At 48.7% G+C, this 12,500-nt stretch overlaps 1 protein-coding gene across 1 annotated transcript in view; it reads left to right on the top strand.

The window, feature by feature from the left end:
• The window catches only part of LOC139533649 (lysine-specific demethylase RSBN1L-like), a 114,129-nt gene that overhangs the window by 12,865 nt on the left and 88,764 nt on the right, over window positions 1–12,500 (top strand). Inside the window, exon 3 of the mRNA XM_071331876.1 lies at window positions 10,125–10,888. Coding sequence (XP_071187977.1) covers window positions 10,125–10,888 — 764 coding nt within the window. The remainder of the gene's footprint in view (window positions 1–10,124; window positions 10,889–12,500) is intronic.

Below are 12,500 nucleotides of genomic sequence, written 5' to 3'. Positions count from 1 at the left end.
ACACCATCTAGCACTGTCTTCAGTACAGTCACTATATGTTATGTAGTGTCTTTAAGATAGACATGTGAGTAGAAAGGACAGGATTCCAGGTCCACCTCAAACTGTCTCATCCAGGACTCACCCCACCCAGCACTGTCTCATCCAGGACTCACCCCACCCAGCACTGTCTCATCCAGGACTCACCCCACCCAGCACTGTCTCATCCAGGACTCACCCCACCCAGCACTGTCTCATCCAGGACTCACTCCACCCAGCACTGTCTCATCCAGGACTCACTCCACCCAGCACTGTGATGACAGGGAGCTCGGCCTCAGTGATGTACTGGGCTGTATGCACTACCCTCTGTAGAGCCTTGCGGTCGGATTGCCAAGCTGTTGCCATACCAGGCGGTGATCCAGCCAGTCAAGATGCTCTCTGTGGTGCAGCTGTAGAACTTGTTGAGGATCTGAGGACCCGTGCCAAATCTTTTCAGCCTCTGTTGTCGTGCCTTCTTCACGACTGGGTTGTTGTGTGTGGACCATGATAATTCCTTAGTGATGTGGACACAGAAGAAATTGAAGGTCTCGACCCCACTCCACTCCCGTCGATGAGAATGGGGGCGTGCTCGGCCCTCCATTTCCTTTGTCTTGCTGACGTTGAGGGTGAGGTTGTCCTGTCACCACACTGCCAGGTCACTTACCTCCTCCCTATAGGCTGTCTCATCGGTGTTCTGGCCTTCCACCGTCGTGTCGTCAGCAAACTGAATGGTGTTGGAGTCGTGCGCGGCCACGCAGTCGTGGGTGAACAGGGAGTACAGGAGGGGTCTCAGTACTATTACTCAACAGAGACGGTGCGTTGTGTCATGGCAGAGAAAGAGTAGGACAACAACAACAACAACAATTGGAAATCAACAGAAAAACATGGCTGCTTTAGTGTAATAGTCACACTGAGCTTTGAGGATGTTTGTTTCATCAACTGTGTGTCTGTGTTTTAAGTGCCTATATTATCCAGAGCACCACTAGACAGTGTCAGTATGTCGCCACTAGACAGACGGTGCCAGTGTGTCGCCACTAGACAGGCAGGCGGTGTCAGGTGTGTCGCCACTAGACAGGCAGGCGGTGTCAGGTGTGTCGCCACTAGACAGACAGGCGGTGTCAGGTGTGTCGCCACTAGACAGGCAGGCGGTGTCAGGTGTGTCGCCACTAGACAGACAGGCGGTGTCAGGTGTGTCGCCACTAGACAGACAGGCGGTGTCAGGTGTGTCGCCACTAGACAGACAGGCGGTGTCAGGTGTGTCGCCACTAGACAGGCAGGCGGTGTCAGGTGTGTCGCCACTAGACAGGCAGGCGGTGTCAGGTGTGTCGCCACTAGACAGGCAGGCGGTGTCAGGTGTGTCGCCACTAGACAGGCAGGCGGTGTCAGGTGTGTCGCCACTAGACAGGCAGGCGGTGTCAGGTGTGTCGCCACTAGACAGGCAGGCGGTGTCAGGTGTGTCGCCACTAGACAGGCAGGCGGTGTCAGGTGTGTCGCCACTAGACAGGCAGGCGGTGTCAGGTGTGTCGCCACTAGACAGGCAGGCGGTGTCAGGTGTGTCGCCACTAGACAGGCAGGCGGTGTCAGGTGTGTCGCCACTAGACAGGCAGGCGGTGTCAGGTGTGTCGCCACTAGACAGGCAGGCGGTGTCAGGTGTGTCGCCACTAGACAGGCAGGCGGTGTCAGGTGTGTCGCCACTAGACAGGCAGGCGGTGTCAGGTGTGTCGCCACTAGACAGGCAGGCGGTGTCAGTGTGGTAATCATCCAGAGACACTGTTTGCGTTCAGCAGTCAAGCCCAGTCTGTGACAACACAGGTAATTGACTTCCTCTTCTTCACCCACACCACTGATTTAAATTTTACTGTGGATTTTGGAACACACACCCTGTCAATTCCATTCATGTGGCTTTAGGGTTTTGATCAATTGATGGCATTTTGGAATGATTTCATTGGCATTGTTTGGTGCTGTCAAATGCTGCTTCAGCTATGCAGGGGGAAACTGATGCTGTGTAGATGCTGTGCAGGGGGAAACTGATGATGTGTAGATGCTGTGCAGGGGGAAACTGATGCTGTGCAGGGGGGACTGATGCTGTGTAGATGCTGTGCAGGGGGAAACTGATGCTGTGCAGGGGGGAACTGATGCTGTGTAGATGCTGTGCAGGGGGAACTGATGCTGTGCAGGGGGAAACTGATGCTGTGCAGGGGGAAACTGTATTCTCAATGTCATGTTCCTCTCCTCAGGAATTATGTTTGAACAAAACTGTACTCCTTGAGCAAATATTTAGCGCTTGCTTTGTGTGCATACAAAATGAATCTATCATATTTATACATTTCCTGCAGGCTTTTCCAGTTGACTATCGGTCTCTCTCTCTGTGTTCATAACTGGTGTTTTAGGTGCAGACAGATTGGCCTAGATAACTAGACTATGCACTGTGACACTGGCGGTTTGTTTGTATGCACAGCAAGCGTAGTCTCTGTAATACGTAGTCTGAGCGTCAGCTTGTCCTAGATTAGGTCATCAGCGGCCTGTTAGTGAGGAGCTCGTAGTGTCTCTAGACTGTAGAAATACTGAGCTGCTGTACTGCTGCCTGGCAGGCAGACTGGGGGAATCCAGAGCATTCTAGCTACTGCTGAGCTCTCCCAGTCTACTATTAGTCATATTAAACCCTCTCTCTCTCTCCCATTCTGTTTCTATTTGTCTCTGTCTTACAGTATTTGTACTGTTTGTTTCATAACATTTAGTGGATATGTTTTAGGGGCTGGTTGTATGGCCTCTCCAGCTGTGAGGCACATGCTCTCTGTGTGTGTACTGGCAGGGTGTTTTCTGCCATTGAAATCCTTGGGCGGGCTGCCTGAAGTCCCAAAATCTGTTTTTGAGATGGGAAAATGCTTTCAGTGTGAATTTAAAACTGAAACCCGTTACAAAGTATGAAGAAATTATAATGGACCCGTTAATATTTGTATGATATAATCTTTGAGAACTAACCGCCAAAATAAAAGCTAGACAGTCAGGGAGAATAGAAAATTCAAAAAACGATGAATTTAGTAGTATTGATTTTATGTTTGAGCAAAACAAACAAAGCATTTGCCATAAGAAAAATGCATAGAATTACAGGAAATTAGCTTTGAAACAGATTTTTTTTTCTCTCAGCTCTACATCGTCAAGATAGGGGCCTCTAAAATTCAGCAGCGCCGACCGTGCCCGTTGCCACGCCCACCACCTAAGCTCCGTTTTGATAAACCCTGACTGTGTACTCTGTGTATGTTTAGACACATCTGACCTCTGTCTCACACAGGGATCATGGTTTGAGTAACTGTCTGGCCTGCTGTCCTACTTGTAAAATGGTATGGGGGGGGTGGGGTGTTGGGGGGAGGAAGAGCTAGAACTCTCTGGATTAACAGCATCATTATAATACACTGCCTCCCTCGCTCACTCTGTTTTCTCCTGCTCCCCCCCTCTCCTTCTCTACCCCACATACGCTCTCTCTCTCTCTCTCTCTCTCTTGCTCTCTGTATCCTGTCATATGGTGGTGAACGTGCTCCAGAGGCGTGTGTGTTGGGGCTATAGTGAAGCAGTAGCTCCTCTGAACGAGGCCATGTCACTGTAGCAGGCTCCCCTGTTCTGACAGACATGTGCTCCTAGCTACACCATCCTGCCATAAACGCACACACATCACACGTGAGCAACACGCATACCAAAATAAACACAGGCACGCATACCAAAATAAACACAGGCTCGGACTAGTCGCTACCATGTATACAAATCTACTGGTAACTGCCCAAATAAAGGAAACACTTGAGTAAATGAGGGATGCAAAGTATATTGAAAGCAGGTGCTTCCATACAGGTGTGGAATTAACATCCCATGGTGCTTAGGGTCATGTTTAAAAGTGCTGTCCAGGCCCAGTTGCCTGTTATTTTGACTACCGTGGCTAGAAGAAGAGATCTCTGGGACTCTGAAAGAGGGGTGATTTGTTGAGGCACGTTCGGCAGGAGCTTCAGTGACGAACGCCACTCAACTTGCTGACGTTTCACCATATGCCACTGCCGTCTGTCACCGGATCTGACGTTTCACCATATGCCAGTCACCACATCTCAACCCAATTCATCACTTACGGAAGATTCTGAAGCGGTGACTGAGACAGCGTTTTCCACCTCCATCAACAAAACAGCAAATGATGGAATGTCTGGTTCCAGACACTGGTAGAGTCTATGACAAGGCACGTTGAAGCTGTTCTGGCGGCTCGTGGTGGCCCAACGCCCTATTGACATACAATGTTGGTGTTTCCTTTATTTTGTCAGTTACCTGTATATCTACATATCATCACACCGTGTTTGTTGTTGTTGTACTATTATGATGTCATAGAGGAGTGGGAGACGGTGGGCTTTGAAATGTGTTTGTGAATGTTTGGGCGTGGCAGGGTGTTTGTGAATGTTTGGGCGTGGCAGGGTGTTTGTGAATGTTTGGGCGTGGCAGGGTGTTTGTGAATGTTTGGGCGTGGCAGGGTGTTTGTGAATGTTTGGGCGTGGCAGGGTGTTTGTGAATGTTGGGGCGTGGCAGGGTGTTTGTGAATGTTTGGGGCGTGGCACGGTGTTTGTGAATGTTTGGGGCGTGGCACGGTGTTTGTGAATGTTTGGGGCGTGGCAGGGTGTTTGGGGCGTGGCAGGGTGTTTGTGAATGTTTGGGGCGTGGCAGGGTGTTTGTGAATGTTTGGGGCGTGGCAGGGTGTTTGTGAATGTTTGGGGCGTGGCAGGGTGTTTGTGAATGTTTGGGGCGTGGCAGGGTGTTTGTGAATGTTTGGGGCGTGGCAGGGTGTTTGTGAATGTTTGGGGCGTGGCAGGGTGTTTGAATGTTTGGGGCGTGGCAGGGTGTTTGGGGCGTGGCAGGGTGTTTGTGCGTGGCAGGGTGTTTGTGCGTGGCAGGGTGTTTGTGCGTGGCAGGGTGTTTGTGCGTGGCAGGGTGTTTGTGCGTGGCAGGGTGTTTGTGCGTGGCAGGGTGTTTGTGCGTGGCAGGGTGTTTGTGCGTGGCAGGGTGTTTGTGCGTGGCAGGGTGTTTGTGAATGATCAGACAACTGACCGCAGGCCTTTAGCTGTGCTGTCTGTCTACTTTAAAGGGCAGTTGGGCTGGATCTTATGGCTGGGGGGTTTTGTTGATGTGTGTAGTGGAGAGTCAGTCCACACAACCAGCATAACAAAACATATATATATATATGAGTCAATATTGAGGTTCTGAATAGGGCTGAATTGCCAGTGACCTCACTATACTATATCAACACGATACTGAGGTGCCCATATACTCAAATCAAATCATTTTTATTTGTCACATACACACGGTTAGCAGATGTTAATGCGAGTGTAGTGAAATGATTGTGCTTCTGGTTCCAACAGTGCAGTAATATCTAACAGTTCTCCAACAACTACCTAATACACACATCTAAAAGGGTGAATGAGAATATGTACATATAAATATATGGATGAGTGATGGCTGAGCGGCATAGACAAGATGCAGTAGATGGTATAAAATACAGTATATACATATAAGATGAGTAATGTAAGATATGTACACGTTAAAGTGGCATTATTTAAAGTGTATGCATTGGGACTTTGCGATTTGATATTGCGGTTTAATGTTCCAAACATATTGCTCACAGTGTGTCTGCTGTGGAGAGAAAATGAGTCACCAGTTATGGAAATAGGTGCTGAAAACATGTTGACTCACTATTTAAAAAGAACAAGCTATACGATGAAAAATACCGGTTATTTTTTTACAAATCAATAATTGGAGTCAAAATATCTAGATAATGTCGTCCATATCGCAATATGTAACTATCGATAAAACCTTATATATTTTTTTATTTTTTTTTATGTGTATATATTTCTTAGCATCACAAGTTCTGGTGTGTGGACTTTCCGAAATGCATCAATACTTCCTTCCTTTTGTAAATGTGTTATGTGTTATTATTAGTTTGATAAATGACAGCCGGTAACATTTTCAGTTTTATTGTGTTCCTTGTTTTTGTTCTTTTTCCAGTCACAACCTTGATGTAATTTCTGAAAAGCAGCTACTAATTATTTAAATATAAAATATTAAGTTATTTTTATATTTTATTTAACTAGGGAAGTCAGTTAAGAACAAATTCTTATTTACAATGAGGCCTACACCGGCCAAACCCGGACGACGCTGGGCCAACTGTGCGCCGCCCTATGGGACTCCCAATCACGTCAAACCTAAATAAAGAAATAAAAGTAACAAATAATTAAAGAGCAGCAGTAAAATAACAGTAGCGAGGCAATATACAGGAGGTACCGGTACAGAGTCAATGTGCGGGGGCACCGGTTAGTCGAGGTAACATATACATGTAGGTAGAGTTATTAAAGTGACTATGCATAGATAATAACAGAGTAGCAGCAGTGTAAAAGAGGGGGAGGGGAGGGCAATGCAAATAGTCTGGGTAGCCATTTGATTAGATGTTCAGGAGTCTTCAGGCTTGGGGGTAGAGCTGATTAGTCTTGTACATAGACTAAAGAGAGCAGAGCATGGATATCATGTATCAGGCTGTTCTTTTGGCTGCTCTTAAAGAGCTGCTTCCCACAGGTAGCAGCAGGCAGGTAACACCATGTCATTTGGCAGGTGATCTGAAAATATTAGACAGTTCTCTGGTTCTGATGCGATGCCAAACGGCCCCACCTACAGTGGCTCTGCCTCTGAATTGCATCTGTGTCTCAAATGGCACGATCTGGCCCTATGGGGCCATGGTCAAAAGTAGTGCACTAAACAGGGATTATGGTGCCATTTTGGGATGTATTCTGCTATACTGCTACTGCTCCTCCCTGTTCCACCCCCTGGACTGCTACTGCTCTTCCCTGTTCCACCCCCTGGACTGCTACGGCTGTTCCCTGTTCCACCCCCTGGACTGCTACTGCTCTTCCCTGTTCCGCCCCCTGGACTCATACGGCTGCTTCCCTGTTCCGCCCCCTGGACTGTTACGGCTGCTTCCCTGTTCCGCCCCCTGGACTGCTACGGCTGCTTCCCTGTTCCGCCCCCTGGACTCATACGGCTGCTTCCCTGTTCCGCCCCCTGGACTGTTACGGCTGCTTCCCTGTTCCGCCCCCTGGACTGCTACGGCTGCTTCCCTGTTCCGCCCCCTGGACTGCTACGGCTGCTTCCCTGTTCCGCCCCCTGGACTGCTACGGCTGCTTCCCTGTTCCGCCCCCTGGACTGCTACGGCTGCTTCCCTGTTCCGCCCCCTGGACTGTTACGGCTGCTTCCCTGTTCCACCCCCTGGACTGCTACTGCTCTTCCCTGTTCCGCCCCCTGGACTGCCACGGCTCTTCCGCCCCCTGGACTGCCACGGCTCTTCCCTGTTCCGCCCCCTGGACTGTTACGGCTGCTTCCCTGTTCCGCCCCCTGGACTGCTACGGCTGCTTCCCTGTTCCGCCCCCTGGACTGCTACGGCTGCTTCCGCCCCCTGGACTGCTACGGCTGCTTCCGCCCCCTGGACTGCTACGGCTGCTTCCGCCCCCTGGACTGCTACGGCTGCTTCCGCCCCCTGGACTGCTACGGCTGCTTCCGCCCCCTGGACTGCCAAAACAAAATAATACACACTGAACTGATCAGTGCACTGAATCCAGTTTATTCCAGTTTTCCAACAGCAGTGTTCAAGCTCTCTGGTTACTGTAATTCAATCCTAATAATTACTCAGTTGTCCTCTGTGTCTAATTGTAAGCCCAATTGTTTTGCTCCTTTTTGAGTGGTAATATAATCATGCCACGTGTCAGTAGTCAGGAGTTGTCTGAAGCACGTAGGCCTATAGTTGGGACCATGGTAATATAATCATGCCACGTGTCAGTAGTCAGGAGTTGTCTGAAGCACGTAGGCCTATAGTTGGGACCATGGTAATATAATCATGCCACGTGTCAGTAGTCAGGAGTTGTCTGAAGCACGTAGGCCTATAGTTGGGACCATGGTAATATAATCATGCCACGTGTCAGTAGTCAGGAGTTGTCTGAAGCACGTAGGCCTATAGTTGGGACCATGGTAATATAATCATGCCACGTGTCAGTAGTCAGGAGTTGTCTGAAGCACGTAGGCCTATAGTTGGGACCATGGTAATATAATCATGCCACGTGTCAGTAGTCAGAGGAGTTGTCTGAAGCACATAGGCCTATAGTTGGGACCATGGTAATATAATCATGCCACGTGTCAGTAGTCAGGAGTTGTCTGAAGCACGTAGGCCTATAGTTGGGACCATGGTAATATAATCATGCCACGTGTCAGTAGTCAGGAGTTGTCTGAAGCACGTAGGCCTATAGTTGGGACCATGGTAATATAATCATGCCACGTGTCAGTAGTCAGAGGAGTTGTCTGAAGCACATAGGCCTATAGTTGGGACCATGGTAATAATACAAGACTAATGAAGGTCTTCATGTATTGATGGCAGTAGTTGTTCCTCTGGGTTTAGGGTTACAGTAACACCTCAACCAGAGCCTCCTCTCTTCCTCTGCTCCTCATTGATTCTCCAGATTCCAGACATGCTCTCAGTAGTAGTGCATCTCTCTCTAGATTCCAGACATGCTCTGGGTAGTAGTGCATCTCTCTCTAGATTCCAGACATGTTCTGGGTAGTAGTGAATCTCTCTCTAGATTCCAGACATGCTCTGGGTAGTAGTGAATCTCTCTCTAGATTCCAGACATGCTCTGGGTAGTAGTGAATCTCTCTCTAGATTCCAGACATGCTCTGGGTAGTAGTGCATCTCTCTCTAGATTCCAGACATGCTCTGGGTAGTAGTGAATCTCTCTCTAGATTCCAGACATGCTCTGGGTAGTAGTGCATCTCTCTCTAGATTCCAGACATGCTCTGGGTAGTAGTGCATCTCTCTCTAGATTCCAGACATGCTCTGGGTAGTAGTGAATCTCTCTCTAGATTCCAGACATGCTCTGGGTAGCAGTGAATCTCTCTCTAGATTCCAGACATGCTCTGGGTAGTAGTGCATCTCTCTCTAGATTCCAGACATGCTCTGGGTAGTAGTGCATCTCTCTCTAGATTCCAGACATGCTCTGGGTAGTAGTGAATCTCTCTCTAGATTCCAGACATGCTCTGGGTAGTAGTGAATCTCTCTCTAGATTCCAGACATGCTCTGGGTAGTAGTGAATCTCTCTCTAGATTCCAGACATGCTCTGGGTAGCAGTGAATCTCTCTCTAGATTCCAGACATGCTCTGGGTAGCAGTGCATCTCTCTCTAGATTCCAGACATGCTCTGGGTAGTAGTGAATCTCTCTCTAGATTCCAGACATGCTCTGGGTAGTAGTGAATCTCTCTCTAGATTCCAGACATGCTCTGGGTAGTAGTGAATCTCTCTCTAGATTCCAGACATGCTCTGGGTAGTAGTGAATCTCTCTCTAGATTCCAGACATGCTCTGGGTAGCAGTGAATCTCTCTCTAGATTCCAGACATGCTCTGGGTAGCAGTGCATCTCTCTCTAGATTCCAGACATGCTCTGGGTAGCAGTGCATCTCTCTCTAGATTCCAGACATGCTCTGGGTAGTAGTGAATCTCTCTCTAGATTCCAGACATGCTCTGGGTAGTAGTGCATCTCTCTCTGGATTCCAGACATGCTCTGGGTAGTAGTGCATCTCTCTCTGGATTCCAGGCATGCTCTGGGTAGTAGTGCATCTCTCTCTAGATTCCAGACATGCTCTGGGTAGTAGTGCATCTCTCTCTAGATTCCAGACATGCTCTGGGTAGTAGTGAATCTGCATGCAGGTGTTCTTCACAGCTCTGTTATTAACACTATTTTCCCCGTGTCTCCTCCCATCCCCCTCTCTGCCCCCCCCCACTCTCTCTCTCTGCCCCCCCCCCCACTCTCTCTCTCTGCCCCCCCCACTCTCTCTGCCCCTCTCCTCTCCTCCCCACTCTCTCCCCTCTTCTCTCCCCCCCTCTCTTCCCCTCCTCTCTCTCCTCCCCTCTCTGCTCCCCCCTTTCTCTCTCTCTCTCTGCCCCTCTCCTCCCCACTCTCTCTCCTCTTCTCTCCCCCCCTCTCTTCCCCTCCTCTCTCTCCTCCCCTCTCTGCCCCCCCCACTCTCTCTCTCTCTCCTCTCCTCCTCTCTCTCTAGACAAGCAGAAACCCCAAATAAACTCAGAGGAGCTCCAGATGAAGAAGGTGAAGAAGAAAAAGAAGAAGAAACACAAAGAGAGTGAGAGAGAGAAGGAGAAGTGGAAACGGACCAAGATGTACAGCAGGTCCAGCCAGACCGTGTGTGCTGGTCTCCTCTCTGAGCTCCACGCAGGCCTGGCCTCCAAACAACAGCACCACCACCACCACCACCACGGCCACACAGAGTTCAAACCCCCGCTCCCCGTCCACCACACCTCCACCACCTCATCCATCAAACAGGAGAACTGTTACAGCCCCTCTCCAACTCTGTCCCTCTCTAAGCCCCTATGGAGCAGCAGCAATAGCAGTAGCAGTAGCATTAGCAGTTGGGACCCAGCTTCCCCCATGACATCCCCCCTCCAGATGCCCCAGCCACGGTGCCCCCAGCCTGGCTTTGAGAACCTGGAGTTCGCCCGCTTCATCCACGTAGAGGAACAACCCAACGGTGGAGCCCTGGTGGCACACGCCTACTGCAGCGAGCTCTCGGCCCTGTCTCCAGCGGAGATGCAGCTGTTCGCCCAGGAGTTTGTTACCCTGGCCTTCAGTGAGGACACGTCATCCCAGGCAGCTCATTACGTCATGGGCATCATCCACGGGGCGGCCTCCTACCTGCCAGACTTCCTGGACTACTTCTCCTGGAAGTTCCCCTCGTCGCCGGTCAAGATGGAGATCCTGGGGAAGAAGGATATAGAGACCACCACCATGCTCAACTTCCACAATCAGGTGAGGATGCTGTTTGGTTGGTTTTAGTGCTGGCTGCTGTATTTGTTACAGTATTTGATGCTAAATGTGTGACTATATTGTAATTGAAGCATAGCGCCCTGCATCCCACTGCTGGCCACTGAAGATGAGCAGGGTCGGTCCTGGTTGGTCTGGATGGGAGACCAGATGCTTGAAGTGGTGTTGGAAGGCTAGTAGGAGGAACTCTTTCCTCTGGTCTAAAAAATAATATCCCAATTCCCCAGGGCAGTGATTGGGGACAATCACAGGGTGCTGTCTTTTGGATGTTAAATGGGTGTCACGACTCTCTGTGGTCACTAAAGATCCCATGGCACTTATCGTAAGAGTAGGTGTGTTAACCCTGGTGTCCTGGCTAAATTAACCAATCTGGCCCTCATACCATCACGGTCACCTAATCATCCCCAGTTTCCAATTGGCTCATTCTTCACCCCTGTAACTATTCCCCAGGTCGTTGCTGTAAATGAGAAAATACAACCTGGATGAATGTGTGTTCATCACTAATCACACACTTCTGGGTTGAAGAAAAACAGTACAAGGCTTCTGTTGAATTCTATCTAGAGATAGATATAGTTGAATGAATACAAGTAACAATCCTAAACCGTTGTGTACAGAACCAGTCAAAAGTTTGGACACACCTACTCATTCCCATGTCTTTATTATATTTGTACTATTTTCTACATTGTAGAATAATAGTGAAGACATCAAAACTATGAAATAACACATCATGTAGTAACCAAAATAGTGTTAAAAAAATCAAAATATATTTTACATTTGAGATCCTTCAAAGTAGCCACCCTTTGCCTTGATGACAGCTTTGCACATTCTTGGCAAGAAAGCCCTTGAATGAGTAGGTGTGTCCAAACGTTTGACAGGTACTGTATATCTGGAGTAGACTGGATCATCATAACACGGCCTTGGTTTTACAAAACTACAGGCTAAAGAAATAATAGGGCTCAAATGAAATCCACTTATGAATATATTTAGGGATATCTCTTAATGTTGAGCTCATAAGCTCAAGCCTCTAGTCCTGTTTGAAGGGTTTGTTCTGTTTGAGTGATTTGAAATGCTGCGGTACACACAGCCCCTTCCAAAGCCCAGGCTATGCTGCTATCAGGGATATACTCTCCCTGTGCGAGGCTGCCACTGGCAACCATCAGATCATTTTTCACCCTGCTTCTACTCAAATCCAATACGGAGCCCTTGAATAGAGACTTTCGAGGGCTTTGTCCCAATTGGCACCCTATTCCCTATTTATTGCACTACTTTTGACCAGAGCTCTAATATAGGGAATAGGGTGCCATTTGGGATGCTGCCAAGGTAAAATGAGTTGTAATCAAATGCTAGTCTTTTCCCAGGCTTCTGTCTCTCGGAATGTTCTTTAACACGGAATAAAGGGCTGATTCTAGAACTTGGAAATATCGCTACGTTCTCTTGACATTTAGAACCCTATGATGTAATACACTAATTGTAATTTAATCTAAAGCTTGGCAGCGGAGGGTGAACACTGAACACTGGGTCTGGTTGTATATTGAGATCATCCTCCCTTCAGCTTGGTTCAGGAACAGAGCTTGGCTGGTATTTTGGAAGTTATGAT

Source organism: Salvelinus alpinus, chromosome 11 (genome assembly GCF_045679555.1).
Source record: "Salvelinus alpinus chromosome 11, SLU_Salpinus.1, whole genome shotgun sequence".
NCBI lineage: Eukaryota > Metazoa > Chordata > Actinopteri > Salmoniformes > Salmonidae > Salvelinus > Salvelinus alpinus.
This window is presented reverse-complemented; position numbering and strand designations above follow the sequence as displayed.